The sequence below is a fragment of the Odontesthes bonariensis genome, chromosome 4, assembly GCF_027942865.1.
Source record: "Odontesthes bonariensis isolate fOdoBon6 chromosome 4, fOdoBon6.hap1, whole genome shotgun sequence".
In the NCBI taxonomy this organism is placed as follows: domain Eukaryota; kingdom Metazoa; phylum Chordata; class Actinopteri; order Atheriniformes; family Atherinopsidae; genus Odontesthes; species Odontesthes bonariensis.
The window spans coordinates 30,926,197-30,949,802 of NC_134509.1; the positions used below are offsets into that span (position 1 = coordinate 30,926,197).

The 23,606-nt window shown below is 39.4% G+C and overlaps 1 protein-coding gene across 8 annotated transcripts in view; it reads left to right on the plus strand.

Annotated features, from left to right (window-relative positions):
• cacna1ab (calcium channel, voltage-dependent, P/Q type, alpha 1A subunit, b) overlaps positions 1 to 23,606 on the plus strand; it is a 141,165-nt gene that overhangs the window by 31,906 nt on the left and 85,653 nt on the right. For all 8 annotated transcript variants that reach the window (XM_075463936.1, XM_075463940.1, XM_075463941.1 and 5 more), the window contains exons 2-3: positions 12,884 to 12,990; positions 13,542 to 13,681. In XM_075463936.1, coding sequence (XP_075320051.1) covers positions 12,884 to 12,990; positions 13,542 to 13,681 — 247 coding nt within the window. The remainder of the gene's footprint in view (positions 1 to 12,883; positions 12,991 to 13,541; positions 13,682 to 23,606) is intronic.

A 23,606-nucleotide genomic window follows, 5' to 3' on the forward strand; every position in this document is an offset into this window, starting at 1 on the left:
GAAGAAGTCTCTCTCCCTCTGTGTGGGATTTAATCCGAGCATCCCTGTTCTGCGTTGTGGCAGCTACTGTCTATTGGTGTATGTGAGTCCATGCCATTCAGGGTGGAGTGGGCAAATTTCTGTATTTTTCCCCGCTGTAAAGCCTCCCATAAAGAGAAGGATAAGACAGCTTGTCTCTTTCTTTCTTTAGGTTTGTTAGGGTTTGCGCATTTGGTTTGTATTTTACTCATATGCAAGGGGCTCGTTAGCTGAAGAAGGGATTCTTTAAGATAAGACACCAGTATTTTTTCATGCTTTTTACAAATGTCATCGATTATTCAGTGAAAATAATTTTACTAAGTGACATTCTTAAAGTCAAATACCAAGACATTATGTGGAAACATCAGGCCAGTACCAGAATGGTTGACTCTTTTTGAGTGGTGCATCATCATCGCCTGTAGGGTAGATGTGTTCTGCTCCTTCTTCATTTTTTTTCTTCCTCTTGCTGAAATATTCACAGCTGCCATTTAAACAATCCACTTGGTATTTTAATGCTGGAACCAGCAGTGCAGCTGGTGGCTCAGTGAGCATGCTCAAAGTTCTCTCTCTCTCTCTCTCTCTCACACATACTGCGGCTGCTTCAGAAGAGCTAAAATGGAGATGGTACATGTAGCTCTGTGTGTGAGCCTCTCCCTGTCTGCTGACAGTAACCTACTTTTATGGAGCTCACTCACTCAGAATGATAAAAAATACTGCATTTCTCTCTTCTTCTTTTCATATCGGTCTATCTTTACTTCCATCTCACATTCCCTTCTCTAACCCAATAGCTCTCCAACTTCTCCTCTTTTTTCTGCATCTTTCCATCGTACTTCTTAATATGAATTCCCTCATTACTTCCTTGTTCGCCATTACTCCCTACCCTTACTTACTTGCCTCTCCTTACCTCTGTATATCCTTCATTATATTTTATCTTCTTGTCAGTCTGCTTTCTCTTTTACCCTCTCCCCTTTACCGTGTCACTATTTTCTCCTTTGTCCTTTGCCCTCTTCAGTCCTTCAGGCTCAGATGGTATAGACAAACCTTCTTCCTGCCGATTTGTTGGCGGTATAATACCCAGCTTTAAAGTGTCTTTCGGGTAGACACTGAATCCCATATTGCCCCCAATATGTTCATTGGTTTGTGATTGTAGAGGAAAAGGTGCTGTGTAATGTATAAAGTGTGTGTATGTATAATAAAAGCTCTGCATGAATGTCTTTGTGAACGAGAAACACGTGCAGTTTGTAGAACTTAACCAAGGTTAAAAAGGTGCTACATAAGTGAGTGAATAAGAGAATTGTAAAAAATTATTTTTTTCTTGCTGACTTCTGTTAATACTTTCCTCTTAATTTTGACTCTACTCTAATTTGACTAATTTTTAATTTTCTGATGGCATGAGTCAGAAGGAAAAGGAAATAAGAGATGGGAAGAAAGAAAAAGGGGACTGAAAATAACAAAAGGAAAGTGTTTTCCATTTTAAGAAGGATGAGACAGAGGCCTTAACTCAAATAGGATACCAAGAGACACAGAGGGGGTTGGTAGATAGATACATGTGATACCCTTGGCTGGAGAAAAGAAATAGGATTCGGAGCTGCTGTAGAGATGTTTAATTTAATTGGATATTAATTTCTGATGAAGTGATGATAGTAACCTGTATTTAATGATAAACAGTTGATATAAACCATGAAATTCTATTTGGTGAAAGAAACCCAACAATTTTGATAAAGTTGATGATTTATGTTAACAAGAAATATTCACTTTGTTCGTTTTGAACAACAATAACTAAACTTTCAGTCAGGTCATTTTGATGTCTTGTTTCTTTGAAATATAAGCATTGATAAAACGGCTGCATCTAGTAGGTTTTACATGGTTTGAACTGCTAAGAAATTACACATTTGATCAACAAAATTAGAGTAACTTTGTTACTTTTTGTTTTTAATATAAAGATGATAAATTCCACATCTCATTGAATGCCCTGTGATGGACTGGTGACCTGCCCAGGGTACACCCTGCCTCTCACCCAAAGACAGCTGGGATAGGCTCCAGCACCACTGTGACCATGAGTTGAATTAAGCGGGTATAGAAAATGGATGGATGGATGGAAATTTAATTTGATAATTAATGAGATAGCCTGGTTGTTTAGATAGTATTGGAGTCAAGACAATGTTTCAGCTGAAAAAAAAATATTTGCAGTTCAACCATTATCTGAGGCAGAACTTGTATCTATCAGAGTTAAAATAAGTGAAGCATAGACTGACAACTTGTTTTAAATACACTCTGACGTTCTTGCACATTCAATGTTTTTGTATTCTTTTCATGTTTTTAGTTTTCATGTATCTTTTTATTCTTTCTTGTTTGTCTTTGTACACTCATATTTAATTTGCTGGGAAACTCATCCAATTTACATGACAGTTATGATAATCTAATCTAATCCATTCACTTGTAAAGTAGTGTAATTTCTGGCTTTTATCATCTAAACAGTGATTTAAAGGAAATTAAAAAAGAGAGGAAGGATGACTTTGGTGTTTACGCCACTGGATTAATTTAGGACCAAATTTCAGTGAACACTGTTTTGGTATTTTGGCATTTTGCAGTAAGTGGTCTTAGCTAGAAGCTCAGATAAAGTGATAACTAGGTTGTCCAGTAGTTACTATGTGCTGTGTGATACACAGTGCGTATGTTGGTGTACGCCTGTCCCTCTTTATAGATGAGACTCTTGCCTTGAGTCGCATCATGAAAGATGCTGCAAGTGTTGCTGTGTATTTGTATGAGTGGGGTCTGTGTGAATAATGTGTTTGTGTACTTATGCATGCAAGTGTGTATGCATGACATTTTATCTGTGTTAGCATTTTGGACTTGGTTTGGAGATTGTGAATTCAATAACTTGGTTCAGCCCAGTTAGAAATGAGTGAGCGATAGATTGATAGATTGCTCTGTGTGTAAACCTACAGAGAGTAGGAAGTTATTCAGTTCTCATTACCAGCCTGCAAAGTGCACAGCAGATATTCCAGAAAAAAGAAGAAAAAAATTAAGCATCTTCCAAAAATCAAAAACAGCTGGGGTCAGGGGAAAGAGAGGGAAAGAGATGCACCCTTTTATCTCTCATAAGTCTAAATATAGCAGTTTGTGGAGGAGAAGAGTGAAGCAGGATGCGGGTAGGGAAGATGAGGGAGAGGATGGAGAGAGGGCTAGATGGCTGAATTGGAACAAAGAAGATGAAACGATGTGGAATGATTCTTAGTAATTCAAAAGGGCCAAAAGAGAAAAAATATTAAGTTGATTTACCTACAAAAACTAGTATGCAGAAAAACTGAAAACCAAAAACTAGGAAAATGGACATGGAAAATAGCAGAAAAGTGTGATAGAGGAAGTTAAAAGAAAAATGAATATTGATATTTTACTATCAAAGCTGCGGGACGTGACATTTAAATATACATCTTAAGTAAAACAACATTGGTGAAACACAACATTAGGTCAGGAGGAATACTGAAGTCCCTCTTGCACTGTCCTGTTGGCTGATCACTATTGTTGCCTGTGTGGCAGGTAACTTCCAATCATATTTTTGCACATGTACGCACAGACATGATAATTTGACATTAATCAATGTTACCAAGCAAATTGTGTCTGCTGCTACAGCTAACTCAACACCCTGATTTAACAAAGATTTATGTTCTCAAACAGTATATTTATCGAAGAGGGATTCGCTTCCTCAGCAGAATCCTTTCTCCTGTAATTATTTGAAAGCTGTCTCAAACAGGAGACCCCATCCCTTTCCTGTCAAATTTAAAAGTAAAAAAAATAAAGAAGAATAAAGAATGCCTGAAACCTGCATTCTTTCTTACATCTAGCAGGGAATGAGAGCTCTGCTTTCAAAAGGAAGTCTGATGATAATAACAGCCTTTGGGAAGGTCAATATGTTTACGTGCACTTTTATATTGAGCTAAGGTTATAGCTCATCTAGGCCATTGTACTGTAGTACATTACTTGTTCCAGAATACTTACTTGACCTAGGCCACTTCATGTCCCATTGAACCTATACATCCAGGAGAAATTTGATTCCCAACTGCGTTATCTAGTGTTAGGGGCCATTTGTACATGCACCATCAGTGTTGCTCTCAGCCACTATGGTTGGGTATTTTTTTAGTGCAGACGGGCAGACATGCAGTACTCCTAAAAGTTAACAGCACATAAGCTTAGGAAATTACATTATGAGTTCATCGAATGCTGATTTTCTGAAAATTTGGTGTAGCTGGGAGTGGCTGTCAGCAACTGATTTCATAACAAAGAGGTCAAAGTGCGAAAAATGATCAATAGCAAAGAAGCACAGGTAAAAATCTCAGCCAACAGCTGCGCTTGACAGTTCGACTTATTTATTTTTCACTTCACCACAAAGCAGATATTTGCCTGTCACTTTGGCTTTTGTGTTTTCCCCAGCAGAGTGAAGTTAAAGCACCAACAACAGCACCAACACAACCAAGAGCAGCCCACAGTTCAGGTTTTTCCACACATTTTGGATCTCTAAGCACCAGCAAAACCCTAAAACAGGCGTTTATAAGGCATTAAATGCAGAGAGCCCACAAAAGTATGTACAGACACTTAGCCTGACATTGTAAATGTGATTTAATCAATTGGACTAAAATATTCGTCATGAATATACAAAAACATTCAACGTAAAATTGTATTAATTTTCTCAGTAAACATTTCTTTCTCAATTGCTAGTTGGAAATCAGAACATATCATGATGTTGATTTTGTAAATGACATTCTCATTTACATTCAAATAGATTATAAAGCGGTGTATGCTTAAAGGTGGGATAACCTTGTCATTGATAAGTTGCTAACATTTAGACAAGCATAGTTCTGAAGATCCTCATTGAGATGACTCCATCCCTTGCCATGACTAGTTTAAACAAACAAGACAGCAATGGATGCAATGTCAAACTCATTGGCATTGGAGTTGTGTTCTATAAACCAAATCTCTGCAGTTTTTGTTTGCAATAGCACTTCAGACCATAACATGTTACAGAAAGAGGTAGGCGAACATATCTTCACGTTGCCTCACACATTTAGCTGTGTTCTCACTTGCAGTTAGTTGTGTTCTTGCTCAATGAGCACAAATTGATGTATATGCAATAAGGCTTTACCACGAATCAGGAAAAAGGATTAAAAAGTTGCTATGTTTAACTAAATTTAATGGTAATGCATCAGTTTATGAATACAAACGTAACATCCAAACTAGAAATAGGAATACAACTTTAGAGAATGTTTGACTGTGTACAAATCTGTTTCTAGCTACTTCTCAGCCCTGCATGTTTGTGATGGAGGACAGAGAAAGAGAGAGAACATAGTACTTGCGTCACTGCCATAAAGGAACTGACTCTTGCTGAGTCGAGTGCTACACAGTTTCATTTATTTGATAAAGCTTCATTTGGTGTGATTTAAAATCTCCCCTTCATCAGGCTCGGCTCCCCTAAAGCACAGCCTCAGCGCCACGCCAAAATGCCTCATCAGCTGAAAACACTCACACAAACACACTTGGGTGAACACACACACACAGCTTGCATACACACAAACAAACTGATGCACAGGGACATTTTTCAGAGAAGGACTGATGCAGAGTGATTTAAATTGGTATGCAGTGGTTTTCTTTAGGTTGAGGGTTGTTATGTGTGTGGACAGAGGATAACTTTTAAACAGGTAAATAGTTTATTGGTATAATGAATGAATTTAGTGGACACATCCCTGCAACACTGACAGGGTGATTGGAAAGGCATAGACCAATTTTGATTATGAAAAAATGAGCGGGCAAATGGCAATCGTTAAGGGAACCAAAAGAATGTCAGCCACAACCAAGTATCTACAAAGAGTAAGGCAGATCTTAAGAACCAGCTGAATTGGAAGAACTATGTCCAAGCCATTGACAAGTACTTCCTGCCAGCTATCAGATACCCTGCTCGTATAATAACCTGGCCAAGAATGGAAATAGAAGCCACTAACATCAAGACAAGAGAGCTCCTTAAAAAAATCATGTTGAGTTTCACCTTAAGTCCTGCAACCTGAGACTGTACACTAAAGCCTCGTTTCCACTATGCAGTCCGGTACGGGTCGGTTCAGAACGGTTCGCTTATTTCAGTGTTTCCACTACTGTACCACGAAAGCGTACCGGTCCCATGGTACCCGTTACCATTTTTTGTAACCCTTCTGCTTGGGGTACCTAGCACACAGGACCGGTTCCAGGCTCTGCTCTCCGTTGTTGGTGAGGAGGCTGTGCAGCGGGAGCTCGATGGCGCTGTGCCAAAAAAAAAAGTTTTACAGCTGATTGCCGCAAAAATGGCAGAGAGTGGTTTCAACCGGACCGCGAGCCAGTGTCGCATTAAGCTGAAGAAGCTTGGAGGTGGTTCAAAATTATGGATGTTATTTGCTGTTATTTGCTATTTACGCTTCGGCACGCACTCCGCCCACCCCTGAGGGTCCCCTTTGTACAGTGGGAACGCAAAGCTGACCCCAAAGCGAACCGACCCGTACCGGACTGCATCGTGGAAACTAGGCTCAAGGAGGAGGGGGAGGGGACTAATGAGCATCAGAGCCACTGGACAAAAAAACAAAGATCCAGTAATGAACTGACAAGTGAACGCCTCAAGCAGCTGAAACCCAGCAAGGAGAAGAAGGAGGAGGAGGAAGAATATTTGAATATTTGGTGACAGCAGGTGCTCAAAAGTAGATTGTGTATTTCAGTCCAGGACAGAGGTGGAGGTCTCAGTTGTGACCAAGAGGCAGTCATATCCAGTGAGACGTGACAAACGGAAGAATGAAAACATTGTATCCACAACATGGGGAAGTGACCATGAGTTTTTATTTTGCTAATTTATTAGCAGCGAAAAGATTCAGTTGAAAAAGTCACACTAAAAATGTGGATTGCTATCTGTGGAAATTTAGAAAATATGTACTCACTAAAAATCCCTATGATTAATACGCTTGTTCTTTTGTTTAATGTTCTTAGTTAAAGAAATTAAGACTATAAAATCCAGTAAGAATACACACTGAAGAGGCTAAAGCCCCTGAGGGGCATCTTGGATAGTGATTTATTAGGTTTATTATAAACTCAGGAAACAACTGGGTCACTTTTATAAGAAGAGTTCTTTTAAAAACTTCCAAACAAGCTAGAATCAGCCCGGGACTCGACACAGCACATGTCTATTGGTCTCTGTTCCTGGGCCAAAGTGAAATTGCTCTGACACCAAATGCATTCAGTCACCACTTCCTTTTAAAATGCATTAATACCTCTTTCCGTCAGCGTACACCACCAGCAAAATTCAATACACTTATGTGTAATTTTACAGACTGAAAATATTCAGAACAGTTAACTTTGGGCTGAATCAGATTATAATTAGATTAAAACTGAATTTTTAAAGTACCTTCAGGTGACCTTTTTATGAATTGGTGCTTTGGAATTAAAACTTAATTGAATATGATTAACTTTTAGGTCAGAAACTAATAAAATTGCTGAAGTGCACTGCAGATTGAAATATGCTGCTATTTGACAGACAAAGTAGAGTTAAACCCTTGCACGTACACAAATTATAGATATTTTACTTGAGTTTTTTGTCAATTTTATAAATTTATTTTCTCTCCAGTTACTCTCACAGTTCAGATATAGGCATGTTAGGTTAATAGGTGATTCTGAAATGACCTTGAGAGCATGTATGAGGTTGTTTTTCTTGGTTTTGGCCCTGTGATGGACACGTGACCTGTCTAGGGTGTACCCTGCTTCTCGGCCAATGGCAGCTGGTATAGATTTCAGCCCCCCGCGACCCTGAATTGGATAAGGCAAGAATGAATAATTAATAATGTGCATAAGTGTCAGTCATATCTTCGTCTTTTTCTTTAGTTTGCTAGTTTGTGTAATCATAAGTGTTATTATGCTTTGCTATATACTTGTCAATGTGAGTTGTGCTCTTCATAGGCAGTTTTTTGAGTGTGTGTGTTGTGGGGGTTGTTTGCTCTGAGAAATTACATGCAACAACAAAGACTCAAAAGGAGAAGGAATTACATTGTTTGTGTGTGTGTGTGTGTGGGTGTTCTTGATTTTCATTGTTCATGGGGTCCAAAAACCAGAACCTTCCATACTTGTTGGGTCCAGGGTGTTTTATGGGGACCTAGTTGTGTGTGTGTGAACTCAGTGTATACGGCAGTGTAGTGGCATTTGTGTGGCCAATAGAAAGGCATTTTAATTAACAAGAGAGGAACTCACATTTTTGCAGTGCTCACCAATAATACTGTTGCCAAAAATGTCTGCCCTCTAATTGCTTCAGATTCACCCAATCTTTTATTTTCCCTCTCTCTCCAAATTTAAGCAGTGTGATGTGACCGGTGAATAAGGTTAAGTGAGGAGAAACCAAAGACGGATCTTGGGGGACGGAGGAGGTAAAATAGGGTACAGGAAGAAAAAAAAAATGACCTGAGGAAAAATGGAGGATGATAAGAAAGAGAGAAGGGATGGTGAGAAAATGCAGATGAAAATGTAATCGCAGAAATAGGCAACCCAGGAGAAAACTAAGCAGAAAGACCTTTTAGAGGAAAAAATTGTTGGAAATAGATAAAGATCTTAAAATACATAGAAATAGACTGCAGGAATGTGAAGAAACGGGAGGAAATGAAAGATGCACACCCACACTCACAGAGGAGTGCTACCTTCTGCTTTCACTGGTTGTTAGGCCAGCAGAGTGTGTGTCTGCTAAATAATAGATGTTGTGGCAGGCATGTCTGCTCACATACACAGTCTCAGAGGCACACAGAATATTTGTGCTGTATGAGATTGTGCAATGGATAGGTGATCACAATCTGATTTTAATTTAAAGGGAAACTTATTGATCTACATGATGTTGTGGTGTATTGAGGACCCAAATGCAGACACTAGAACAAAAGAGACGGCCAAGCCGGAATACTAGGAAATTAAACTGAATAAAACAGAAACCAAAGAACGAGAACAAGCCTGACAAAACCTATACAACGTGAACTATGAAGAGCAACATGAGTGGTAAGGGCGAGGATCTGACAAGGACTATGAGAAACCATAGAGCTTAAATACTGTGGAGAACTGATCAGTGAATGGTTGCAGCTGAGAAGATTGAACACAGGTGTGGTAGTGGAGCTAATGATCAGAACAGGAGGGGACTGAGGAAACTGGTTGAGAAGATGAAACAAGAACCTGAAACAAGACTAAACTACTAAGCAGAACAGTATACCCTGAAACAACCACAAAGTTAACACAATGTGCATTTCAGATAATGTGGCACCGCCTGCCAAATCTTTCAAAAAGGAAGAAAATAGACATTTAGAGCTGCTGAATCAAGACAGCTAAATACAAGCAGTAGGTGATGTTTAAAAAAGAAAATATAAAACAACTTTTTACAGTGACCTTTTTTTTCTTGACATCACGGCTAAATCCAACAACCTAGCAAGAATCACGTTTTTTTCAAGGCAATTATAATCAAGAAATAAGATAAATGTAAAACAAGATGTAGGTATTCTTGGATACGTTTACATATAAGCATACTGTGAACTTTATGTTGGAGCAAAACATTCTCATTGTCATCTTACACTGCTGCTTGGTCAAGAGCCCCTCACGGCAGTTTTCAACTCGCAGGGAACTGCTCTGCAGCTGATCATTGATACTAATATTTTTGCAGCGGCAAATGATGCACCAGCTGCACTATTCGTAAAAACATTCTAAAATGCTGGCTAATCAACATCTGACAAAGGTTGTGTAAGAAAGTTGGAAGGGAGGAGGAGCAAGTGACTTGTGTTCAAGTCCAACCTTAAGACGAATGTTCTTCATTTCCATTTTTTCCTTTCTTTATATTGATTTAATTTCCTTCCACTACTATGGATTTGTTATGGATTAATTGTACTTCTTTGATATAATGCAGTAAAAATGCTTGTATATGGTTGGGAAAACAAAGTAATGCGACCATTAACTTGGTACTAGTACTAGTTTGGAAACTCTGCAGATTTGGTTCACCTGGCTTCAACAAGCTGTAATGTTTCACCTGGAGGCATGACAATCGCTCAGAGTGGTCACCCACCAATCAGAAATTTTGTGTCCTCAGGGAAAGATACCGAACCCCACATTACCCTTGTGGGTGTACTCCATAAAACCACATCCACTGATTAAAGATTGCTGGGTCTTTGGGGAAGCTGAAAAAGATCAACTTTCCCTCACAACTAAAACCAAATTTTCTTGGACATACAGTATCTCTGAAGCAAAAAAACGAAGCACCGTGTTCTGAAACGTATGAGCAAATCCCTCATTCCTTGCAGCTGGATAACTTCTGCTTTTCAAATGCATACGGTGAAAAAACGCACGCTCTAGCTCTGTGTACGGCCTAGACAATTCCACCAGTCCAGCCTTTTGTTGTTGTTTGTCTTTGTTTTCTTTTTTTGAGAGCTGAACCCTTACCATTTTAGATTTCTGGTTCTAAATATCAAATTAAGAGATGTCTTCCCCTCTTTTTTTAAACTTGACACTTGGAATTTGTTCTTTTTAAACCTCAAATAAATAATTTAGGATTTCAGTATCGTAGCAGATACTGTAAATCTCATGTTCAAATGATTAAGACTAAATTCTGACTTAAGTGGTGTTTCTACGGTTGTCATTACAAGTCATGTTTGAATGCAGCAGCTTCCTCAGTGTACAATGTGAATACTGTGTTTGTGTGTAAATATTTGAAAAAAGTATTTAAAGAATAATTCATGCAGCACATTCAGCACATATATGAGAGAATAAAAAGCTTTTTGTGTTATGATCTGAGGATGCACTTCATTATATATATTTTCCCTTGTGCTTCCCACCAACATGAATGAGTAAAAAAATATTAACAAATGGCTCTTTTGTGGACAGAATACCAGAAAACTGCATACATTAGTAAGATTCATAGGGTGAATGCAACACGTGGAATTCTACAACTTAGACTACTTAACTTTTAAAATCTAACCCAGAACTCCAAGACAGTGTTTTTGTGCGTGAGGACACATTCTAGTTTCCGCTGCGATTTGTTCCACAAGTACAGGCGTGTGCGTTGTCTGCCAGCCAGCGTTTGCTGTGTAGTTCAGCTTTGTCTTGTTAGTGTGCACTCCCCAGACTGACCTGTCTGATCCTCTCACATCAACCAGCGGCTTCTTATCCTACACACAAACACACACAGAGGCCATCCTCTGGCCATAGTGTCAGTGTCAACGTTGCATCTGGTAAACACGACAATAGACACGTACTCCTACCACACAATCCAGACACACATGCAAAGAGACAGACCCACACATACAGGCTAACAGGATAATGACTGGCCAATTAGGCACAGGCTTGATCTGTCTGGATGTATCCAGTCATCTTAGCCCCTCCAGCGGGCATTACTCAGGCATGGACACACACATAACATGCAGACACACACACCACAACACTTTGAAACGGACTTGACTGCATGGAGCGCTGTGAAAAACTGGCTGCTCCAACAGGCTGCTCCAACAGGCGACCTCTGTGAGTCAGCCTGTGTGTGTGTGTGTGTGTGTGTGTGTGTGTGCGTAGAGATATTGTTCTCACTTACAGCTGTAAAAACTGACCATTTTCAAGTTAAATTACATTATGTCACTCGTGTAGCCACTTCATTTGTCTCGGATTTTCAGGCTGCTGACACAAAAATGTGCCATTTGGTGTGCCAACGTACCAATACATCAATCAGTCACAACAGTAAAAGCATCTACAGCTTAAGTAAATAATATATAATACTGGCACTTTTCACAAGCAATTGCACTATGACAGAAAGGGGGGGGCGTCCTCATTGAAGCACTGCTTTTCCTCTTAGGCTGTTCATTCTGATCAAACAGTCAATGTGGCATCATATCAATGTATCAGTGTGTGGTTTCAAATAAAAAAATCAACTAAATGACAGCAGCCTCATTGGATAAAGTAGTGTGTCCCACTGAGTCAGCTGGTCCCTATACACACACACACACACACACACACACACACACACACACACGCACACACACAAACACACACCCACCTCAATTTAGCTTAATGGATATCTCAACTGCTGGCTCAGAGGCACATCAACTTCAATACTCCCATTCAGCGACCCTACCTTACGAACACAACACTGATATACAATTAAGCCACATCAGCCCCGCCTTGAATGCACTGTGTAATAAGGGCTTTATATAAGCTCACTATAATACCCAAGGCACAAGGTTTTCTTAGGGAAAAAGCAGGCAAACACGATATTAGCCCGGTAGATTTAATATTCTTGCTGACTGGTGTATAAAGTATGGTACACTTCTAAAAGGACAACAAAGGTTTCCAAACAGTGTTAAAATTAAATTTTATTTTAATTGGCCCTCTGTAATGTTACAAATATTGTAAACAAATATAATGTCTCACATTTTGAACATTCTGTAAAGAAGCAAAGTGGCTCTTACAGGATACTGTATAGGGGGAAACTGTTATCAAACTATGTATAATTTCATGTTAAACTTAGAGAGTCCAAGTTGCAGGTCTGGCTTTCTATGAGTGGCAAGAATAATTTGAATGACTAAATGGATATTTTAAAATGTCAGACCTTGTGGATGAAGAAACAGTTTTACCTTCATTTTACATTTTACAATTATATAAAATTTCACTAGCTAGACTTGACTTCTTAATACAGACACAATTAAAATACACTGAGTGAAACTGCATTTAAACTGCAGTGTGCTTAGCAGTGACATGTCTTTGGGTGAATGATGTTTCTGCGTGAATGATATACAGTACATGTGTATAAGGTATGTGTTTACATGTACCCTGCTTGTTGGTGATACTGGCCTTAACTGCAGCTATACTCCATTTGAATGGATGATCCTCACCACTATCATTGCAAACTGCATTGTCCTGGCTCTGGAACAGCACCTTCCTGATGGAGACAAGACGCCTCTGTCCGAACGACTGGTAACACACCCTATACACACGCATACTTAGAGTATACAAAACACGTGCAGATTTAGAAATATACACAATGGCTTGCAAACACAGAGACAGGTGATGGTGAGTAGATAAACAAATGATTACTAAACATATATTCACTGAGCACACACAAGCAGAAATAAGTAAACAGGAGAACAATCGGACAGAGAAATGACAATACATACACAGCAAGTTGCAATCAGGACTACAAACATCACTGCAAATGTTTAGAGATATCAAATGTCATTACACTGATCCTCTCTTAAGAAAGTTAACATTTTAAGCTCATTATCTAATTGATGGAAGTTGTTCATACAATCAGTTAATATTCTGAAGAAATGATATTCCACATGAGCAGAAAAGGGCCCACAATCTGCCTGCAACTGACCCTGATCTTCTTTTCTCATCTCACTTCTCTCTTTTTTGCTTTCTTTTCATCTTACCTTCCTTAACTTCTTTTTTGTCTTTTCTCGTATTTTTTCCTTTCTTTCTTTCACCCCTTCCTCTACTCCCTACCTCACCCTTCTACCCTGCAGGAAGAGACAGAGCCCTACTTCATTGCCATCTTCTGTTTTGAATCTGGGATAAAGATCCTTGCTCTGGGTTTTGCGTTACACAAAGGTTCTTATCTGAGGAACGGCTGGAACGTCATGGACTTTGTGGTCGTGCTCACTGGGTGAGTCAACATTAATATTTCTTCTAACTGTGAAAGTATTTTTTGATTTGATGTATATTTTAATTTTATTTCATTTTATTTTATTTTGATGAATGACAGGTAATAGACAATGTCTGCCAATGTTTTTTTTTTTTTTATTGGTAGGATTGCACCTAAACAAAAGTTTTGGAACAGAAAAACCTTCTCAAATTTTTTCATGCTTCTAGTCCCACTCCATTTGTCGGAGACAAGTAGCCAACATGGCAAAAGGACCATCGTTTGCCTCTGCATTTCTCAGACATATGTCACACCAGAAACACAGAAAAATCCCCATTCAAAATGACTGCACCGAATTGACATTAAACAGTGGGAAAAGATAACAGAGTTCTAATGATTTTTTTTCTTTTTAACCTGATTCAGCTTTCACTGTTTTCACTCCAGCTGAATCTTTTTTTTTTCATCGAAATATGGGACACTTCGTTTTCGCTCTCTCTTTTAATTATAGCTCTCCAAGCCAACAGATCCTCCAAATGACAGGAATATCACCAAATGCAGTTTTCAATGAAAACTTAAAGCACCTATGTTTTAAATTGCCCATATGTTAATCATTGTCAGATCCTCACCGTTGCTGTCTTCTTGGTTGTTCTTTGTGGTTCTGTTTTCATCATCTGGTTTTTTTTTGCACAAGCTCAATCATTTAATTGAATATGGCTTAACAGAACCAATCCTGATAGTATTACCAAACATTATGATGAAATATAATTTTTTTCCATTTAATCTCTGCTCTGAAACTTGTTGTGTGTGTGTGTGAGAGAGAGAGAGAGTATCTCTACTTGCATGACTTTCTCTCTTTTCTGATCTCAAATACCTTCGTGCAAACACAGCAGAGGTCTGGTTTGACAAGGTGTGCATGTTTGATCAGGGCCACTCCCCCTCAGTCGCTATCCTTCTTTAATGAGGACACAAACACACACACACTCACACATTCACACACACTGGATCAGAGCATCCCTGCAGGGAGCAGCAAACAGGGCAAAGTGAAATGTCACTTCTCCTAGAGATGGGGGAGCAGGTTTGTTGTTATGGCAATGGCTGACAGTGGGGTAGCATAGTTTTCTCCATTCCCCTCCTTTATTTTCCTTCCTTCTCCTGTTCCTGTTCCTTTTCTCTTTATCTTAAATCTGCATCCTCAAATGATTTGTCAAACTTACTAATCTTAACTGTGCCACTGTTTTTTAAGGCCAAACAAGAAACATACAGCAATATTTAGGACAAAATATAAATATCATATAATAAGCTAGTTAGTTGGAGTACACTTGTGCTCCCGTGTGCTCATTTATCATCACAAGATGTTAACAGCTACCCTTGATGATGAAAACGACAGCAAAAAATGAAGCCAGTCATGTGTTTGCATGTAGTGATGTCTTTAATCGCCTCTATTTATTCTTAGTGTCTTCTGAAAATTGCCAGTGCGCCACCCATAATGCAGAACTTTTTTCAGAAAGTATTACATTGTATTTTAAGATGCATGTTTTTACCAGAACACATCAAAACTCTCTTTCTGCAGCTATTTTCATGAGCATGCTTGTCACTATGCAGTGGCAAAGATACATCGTAAAGATGCGGGTGATTGCGGTCTTTCTCTACAAGCCTCTACCTCTGCATCTTGACCCTACTCTGCCCATACTGGTCACCAACATATTGCAGCTTGGGAACGCATAGTGTTAGTTTCTAAGCATGTGCACTAACAATGCTCCAAACATATGCAGAATGTTTTTTTTTCACATGTTGGTGTGGCACATGTGTCACACAGGTACATTGTATCTGAGCACAGTATTTATGTTACTGTATGTTTTTAAGATAACTGTACATACACGGCACATGGTTGGACTTTGCAAAACTAACTGGTTGCATAGTTACGTACAGTGTGGTACCTTAGGACCAGAGGTAAAATGTACATACATACATATTTGTTTAAATTCGCACTGTTTATATCTTGTATTTTCTCAAAATAACCCATTTTGGTTTGGTGTTTAGCTTGTCTCTCTTGCTCAGTGTGGCCAAATTTGTCTTTGATCTGTATTTTTTGGTTGTTTGTTCACAGGCGTGTCACACAATATGGACACCACTACCCAGATTGCATTTCGCAGTGACGTTGCCCCTATGTATTACTCACTTAATTCGGTGTCCAACCTCATTTATAGTGAAAATTATCATTTTACCTTGGTTTCTTCTTTCTCTAATATGTCTGACTAAAGCGAACCATTAACACATTAATATATAAAATTAGTTGTGTCAGAAAAGGCCATCAGTGTTACGCACTCCATGTCTGACAAGGGATTTAGTGAAAAAGAGAAGAATGCACAATGTTTGTTCAAATTCCTAAGGGGTTGCCTTAACAGTCTATAAACAACATGCTGCAACCCTCTAATGCATAACCATAAGTACAGTTTTAAATCGCAGTCAGTAAACTCTGCACTTCTTGCAGCATTGTAGATGGATGGATGGATGGATGGATGGATGGATGGATGGATGGATGGATGGATGGACGGACGGACGGATGGATGGATGGATGGATGGATGGATGGATGGAAACAGTAGACGGGTAGATGATATAGGGAGAGAGGCAGAGGAAGCCCGCTGAGACCGATGAAGCCACTTGCCAGAGTAACAGTAGAGTACTACTGCAGCTAGATAACAGAGGGAGAAAAACAGAGGAGGAGGTGGAGGAAGAAGACACGTGACAATGTCTCCTCATTCCCCTGGGCTGTGGATAACAGGACAGAAAGAGAAAGGGGAAACGCAAGATGGGTTTGCCTTTTAAAGGCGGCATGAGTGGGACCAGAGAGGAGTTTAAAGCTGGAGGAGGGAGACCACAGGAAGAAGGGGAGAGTGATGGCTGGAGGGACAGGGCCGGTGAGCGTGATGTATGGAGGATGAGAGAGAGGTTTGGAAGAGGGATGGGAGGAGGAGGGAAGGCAAAGATGGAGATGGAACAAAGGAGGAGGGGAGAGAGGGAAATGAGAAATGCAGAGAGGGAATGAATGTGTGTGTGTAAGTGCTGCAGTAACCTGCTTTTCCCATCTCCCTATGATCAATCACTCAGCACAGCCAATAAAACACATTACTTGTTCCTTACGGTGAATACAAAAACACACATGCATACTCATAGTATTCCTCTATTTAGATACTCTAAGTGCATAGACATAATCACTATGCCTAGCCTAGATTGCTAATTATATTCATGATGCAGACCTTTGCATATATTCATATGGAACATTTTAAATTTAAAGTACGGTAAGAATACATACTGCAAGCTGCAAGCAGCTTGCTTACCTTGTATCCCTGCTGTGTATGTGAGCTGTGTTCTTGTAATCCTATTTATAGCCACATTCAGACCAAACAGTAGGGCTCTCTGAGGGTAATGGGAATTGGGGTGCTCCTTGAAAGGGAATTCATGCTTTCTGTACCCATGCACACATACTGATTGAACTCTACAGACGAACGTGCAGTCCTGTACATACTACCTTTTAGGTCAGATTTGCTAAAGTTTCACATACATGCACATATAATTGGTCAACAGTGCATTGTAGAGGTGTGGATGATATTCTCGTGCAGTCTCCCCTCAAGACAAGTATCCATGTTGTTCCTCTGCTCTTCGTCTTCTTAGTCGAATTTGTTGTTTTCCTGAAGCGAGATTGATAAAGGCGCATGTGTGTAGCCAGCTCTCGCAGTCTGTGTGGTTACAAATATTTGCAACCTTGTGTTTGAGGGTGATGAAATTTTCTGTTACACGGTCCTCGGAAACTGTGAATTGCCTTGAATAATTTCAATGTCTCTCTCGAGTTGCATTCAGATGTCAGAAAGGAACGCTGAAGTGACGTAACAAATAGTTGGTGGTTGGTAGATGAGTCAAAATCACATTGTAATTCCTCTGTTGCTTATTGGCCCTGTAAACCCCAGGCTTGTTTTACTAAGAACCATAATTAAATATTCTAAATAATGTTTCACCATTTTGTTTTATTTTTTATAAGGTTGAGTTTAATACATACTTTTTTGTTGCTTTTGTTTACACCTAGACATTAAAACAGCAGTGAGTTATGTGGTGGTTAGTTGGTTACTCTTTTAATCTACTCAACAGTTTGACTTAAAAGACCATACTATGACAAGTCCCTTCTAAAATACCTTTAAGTTTTTACTCTTGTTGTTGAGCTTCACCAAAAAGTACAACAGGAACGGTTTTATAAACCTGCCAGTGCATCCTGTACACTTTTGGTTGAAATACAGAGATCAGCTCTGTACAGTAAAGCATCTGCCTCACAAATAACCATTTCACTTGTCCATTAGCATTTCCAGAAGTGTATTTTTTGTGGTTCCCAGAGGATGAATCCTATGTGACATTTCAATCAGTGCCAGCAGTTATCACACCAACATTGTAATTTGGTAATCCTTGATATCTGAGCTTAGATTGGATTTATATGGTTACTGACTACATTCGGGCTCCCAAGTAGATAATTCTCTTTATTTGAAAAAAATCTATAGATTTTCTTCTTTTTCCTCATCTACGACAAACTATCATTTTGGCCTATCAATTATCAATCAACTATCAATTGAAAGGCTCCAAGAACAGCTAAGTTACCATTGTTCCAGCTCACCACTTTCACCACGTGTTATGCAGCAAACATTATAGCATCTGGGAGACACAACCAAGGCTTCAGACGTTTAATTCAGTTTCGATTTTTTTTGTGTTAATAGTGTCAGTCTCTCTCTTTCTCACTTTTTATCTTCTGTATTGGTTTCTGGGAGAGTGTGTGCTTGTGCTGCGTGAGTCGTGACTGAGGAGGCTTCTGACACAGAGTTTGTTAAGTGTGTGCATTTGAGGGTATGTATGGACGTGTGCTGACTTCATTCTTGGCAAACACAGTGGAGAGAAAGATACTTGATGAGAACAAGAATTAATGAGAGGAGGAAAAAGAGGAGAGGGGACACACACAGAGACACGTCCACAGAGAGACCGGTGTATTTAGTATTCAGGGATGTCAGTCCATTGATTTTCAGTGCCACGCTGTGACGTCACAAAGTAATCTAATCATTTACAGTAGAGTCTGGACCAGTCAATCAATGAGAGGACACCAAAGTTGTCTGTGTGACTCTCATATTGGCTCTTCACAGAAAAGGAGTCACATGATGTTTGATTCTGGTTATTGATGAGTATTTCTGGTAGCACTGAAGCATTCACTGCTAGTTGAAAGTAGGAGTTTTTGAAAACATGTATGACTTAAAACAAAGATCATTTTGTGGAATTGAGACTGAGAAACTCCAAGGGGTTTTAGAGAAACATTTACAAAAATCTTAGGGTAAAAAGATGGTTTACTGAGTCAGTGGTGTACCTGGGAGAGAAGCCAAATGGCATCGCAACTCAAGATAGGGGTAAGCAGGATCCTCTGACTCACATCAGGGACAACTCACCTTAGTTTCTGCGTCAGCAAGAGAACACATTCAATGAAACTGGTCTTCTAAGAGACATTTTTTCAGCCATATTGACTCATACCATCAGGGTTAATAGCTTAAGACAAAACACATTTAGGTTGGAATGCTCTTGACAGTGTATGAAACATCAATTATTAGTTTGATGTGAATCAGTTCGCTCCCCAGTGCCAATCAAAAAACAATCAAATGGTAAGCAACCATACACAGAGCAGTGCAATTTGAGAGGAAATACTTTAAAAACACTAAGAAAGGAAATCAAATCCTACAGGGAGAGACAAATGAGGCCACAATGAGTAAGAGAGAGGGAGAGTACTTGGTTGAAAGTTGTCCTTTTGCCATCACTTCCATTATCATTATTGCTCTGCAGTCATTTACAGGCTCATGACTCTCCTATATGTTCTCGTATACCCTCCAACTCAGTGCCCTGCAGGCTATCTGCTGCATTTAAACGCACACTCCTTAAGGATATTAGGCTGTGCAAGCACTGTGATAGCCAGAAGTTTGATAGAATTCAATAAGCTATTCTGATATATGAAAGTGATAGACAAGGTGGAGAAGACAGACAGAATGTGAAGAGGAGTGTTGTTTCCTCAGTGCATTAATTGTCTCATCAGGATATCCAAGTGTAATATCCAGCTTACACCATGTGTGTGAAGGAAATAAAAATGCTAGGTTGTGTTTAATTTGACGGAATTATTCTGTTTCATCTTGGTCAGTCTTAAAGGAACCTGAATAATAGGTGGAATTACTGAGGTGTTGTTGAAGCAATGCAAATTTTTCTGTCTAAATTGGTGGATGGATTAGATGGTTCAAAAGGGATGCATCACTGAGCATGTTCTTTTTATGTATGTTTTAAGACAAATTTGTAATTAAAGTCTTACATCTGTTTTTGAAATGCGATACAGGTTTGCCTTAATGATAACAAAACCGCTTTTGTATTCTTTGGAAAACACTACCGAGAAACCACCAGCCGTTTCCAAACAATGGCAAAAGGAAGTAGTTACAACAATACCGTGTTTTTGTTTAAAAGCCTGCTTCACTGTGTGCTGTGCTCACCCACACACCCTTGTGAACAGAAATAGAGTCACAGACAGAAACACACACCTACAGACAAATAATGTTAGGGCAGCAGGGTAATGAAGGTAAGAAAGTAATTGTCTTTTATTATACCATAAATATTAACAATTGTCTTTTGAAAGAGAAAAAAATCCCTGACTTTCCATGACATACAGAAAAATCCCCTCTACTAGTTGTAAACATGATACTATAAACATTAAGGGAGTATTTTGTGTGGTAACAGATCTCTCTATCAGGTCAGGGAAGCCTTGCTAATGTTCAGGTTACATAATGTAGATGATAAGCATCACTGAAGTTATGTTTCTGACCATCCAATGCTCAGATGTTTGCTCTGGTTTTACACTGGTCTGAGCTCTACCATCTCCTAAAATATAACTATCAGGCAGATGCTCTACTTTCTCCCCTAGCTTATGGCTAACTTTGTCTGCCATTTGCTGCCACGGGACTTGGTTTATGAGAGCATTTGTAGCTGCAGCAGCGGATTGCTGAAGCTGAAGACGAGACTTATCCAAACTACGAGACTCTATACTAACACTGAAGTCCCCGTGAAATGGCTCAATTTGGAATTTGACTCTGCATATTTACAAATCCCTGAAAAAGACATTAGCTGTGGAAGCTTCTCCTTCACAAACAAACACTGATTGGCTGGCTTCAGTGTCCTGATGGGACTCTTTCCACCACTTTTGCCTTGTCACATTAGCCTGGGAATTCCCATGCTGCTTTGCGCGCGATTTCATTCTCACTGCAAAGTCAGCCTGGAAACCACCGCCCTTATTTTTGCCTGAGTTAGGGAACCAATCACAGAACGGGGGGGGGACAGCAAGACGATGACGACGTCTATGCGCGACACCGAAGCTTGTAGAGTGTTAATCCAACATGGCAGCGGACACAACGTTACCGTTCGATGCAGCCTTAGAAAGTGTTTTAAGTAGCTTAGAATGCAAGTTTACTTTTAAAAAAGAGCAACGTTTCTCATACACAGTAAAGCGTCTTCTTCTTCCTCGTCGAATTTCTGTCGCTCTACATACGTCATCTGGTATAAGTGATACAATTGGCTATGAATCGCGCGCAAAGCAGCATGGGAAGAACCAGGCGCCATTTGATAGACATTCGTAGCGCCCAATAAACGGCTCTAGGCATTCGTAAACCACACCTCAAATACGAGAAAATGCACACCTAGTTCCCAGACCACCATCTCATCGAGATGTGGACGCGTCAGCCAGGCTATTGTCACATCAGATTTATCACAAAACTTTTTCCTTTGAGGGAAAATTAGTTCATATCCTTGGCTAAAAGACAGGATTTTTTTTTCAAAATACCATTAAGAATGAATGTACAGTGAAAGAAACATTTAAATAACAAATTTGATCTTATGGAGAATTTTGATAATTATTTGAAAAAAACACATTTAATGAGGAAATAGCAACTGAAATGCTCTGTGGAGCAGCCGAGACACTTCTCTGTGATTGTGTCATTGCCATTCCCTTTTAATTCCATCTCATTCGAATATGATATAGATTTCTTGTGCTTGAATTAATTGATTAAGAGATTAACTTGAGGGTCAATCTTAAATAGATATTATAATGATGGGAAATGACAGCCTTAAACAACTGCTAAGGCATAATGTACAAAAATTCAACTCCATGAAATGACATGCACACAAACACCCACCAATACACTAAGAGAAAAAGTGTGTCATAGTAAGGACAGAGAAGTCCAGACGTCGTGTCCTTGTGAAGTCCAGGAGTCACGCTGGCAGGAGACAGAGGGACAGATGGACCTATCAGCTGGTCCGGCAGGGAGAGAAAATTAGGGAGAGAGGTGAGTGGAAAAACTTTAGGAAGATTAGAGACAGGAAAGAGTGACACTGATGATCAGGAGAGAGGAAACAGACACGTGTCAGTGTATTCAAAGCACAGATGAATGGAGAGAAGGTTCGAGAAGGATCAGCAAGCAGTGACCGTATGTGATGATGGGACTGATGGTTCAGATTTATACAGGAACTGGAAAAATCTGGGAATAATTGGGTGAGATTTACTCACGCTGTTACTCTAATGAAGACAGGCGTCCGTTTGAAGAAAAACAGTTTAGATAACAGTTTTCAATATAGAATGCTGATGCCTGAAAAATGGCAATTTCCATATTATTACTCATAAACTAACAATCATAGTGATCCTGTGCAACAACTTACAACAATTTGAATAGCTACAAAATCCTCTATAGCCAGTTAAGGTTTGCAGCAAGTCACCCTCAGCAAGCATACCCTAGATAAATAAAGGTTAATTAAACATCTATCTGACTAAAGGACAGAGAGGTGTATGAAAGGAGGAGAAAAAAATGCTAGAGACTATTCCTTCTTAAAGCCACCTTCATCATGAAGTCAAAGTAGAAAAAGAAGAAGGATAGACAAAAGAAGAAATGAAGGGAATGGAGGAAAGATATTCTGCTTTTGTGTTTGGTGGGGGTGGGGGTAAGCAGTGAGTCCATCAGCTGAGTGTTCGCACTCTGCTGAGATCAGCAATAACGCAAGGGCGAGAAAATGAACGGGGGGAAAAGAAGAGGGAGGGAGGATAAGGATGGAGAATGTGGTCAGAATGAGAGTGCTTCTGTCTTACTTCTGCCAGTGAAAGCTTCAACAAGTAAGAGACTGAAAGGGAACAGGAAAAAAGGAGAGTGGAATTAAATGAGAGATGGGAAAGAGAAAAGAAGTTTTTGTGAGGGAGGGGCTTGATAAAATAAAGCGGAGAAGACTCAGGGTGATGGCGCCATTAAAGCTCTTCTGAATTCAACCTCCCTTCTGCACCAATCAAATGGACTCCCCTATGGGAAAGTGGTTTGGACTTACTGCCTTGGTTGCAGAGGCTTGAGAGAGCACTGACATAACAGTTGTTGAATGCAGCTTAATGTCCCGTATCTACTGGAGAGAGATAGGTTGGCGTGAGAGATTTGGGGAGCCAAATCATTTTCTCCTCTTACATCAATCTAAGGAAGGGTTTACTACTCTTTATATATCACAGCTTGTTCACATTTATAACTTTTATAAGGCAAAAAGTAAACTACAAATTCACTGTCAGATTGCTCAAAATCTGAATGCAGCCTTCTGTACAGTTTTGCTACTCTCATTTTCATCCTTAGCTAATAGAGCTGTTGTATAATTTATGTTAAATTGTATATTTACAATGAATATGCAGATAAAATAAACAAACATATATTAATGTTTGTACTTGATTTTAACCATTCCATCAGAAACACACTTCCCAACTCACACGTCGTACAAACACCTCCAATCTGCCGACATCCTGCTCACACACAGAACTGGATGTACTTCAGAACAAGATTTGAATAATTAGTCAAAAACTCTATTGGATCATGCCATTGG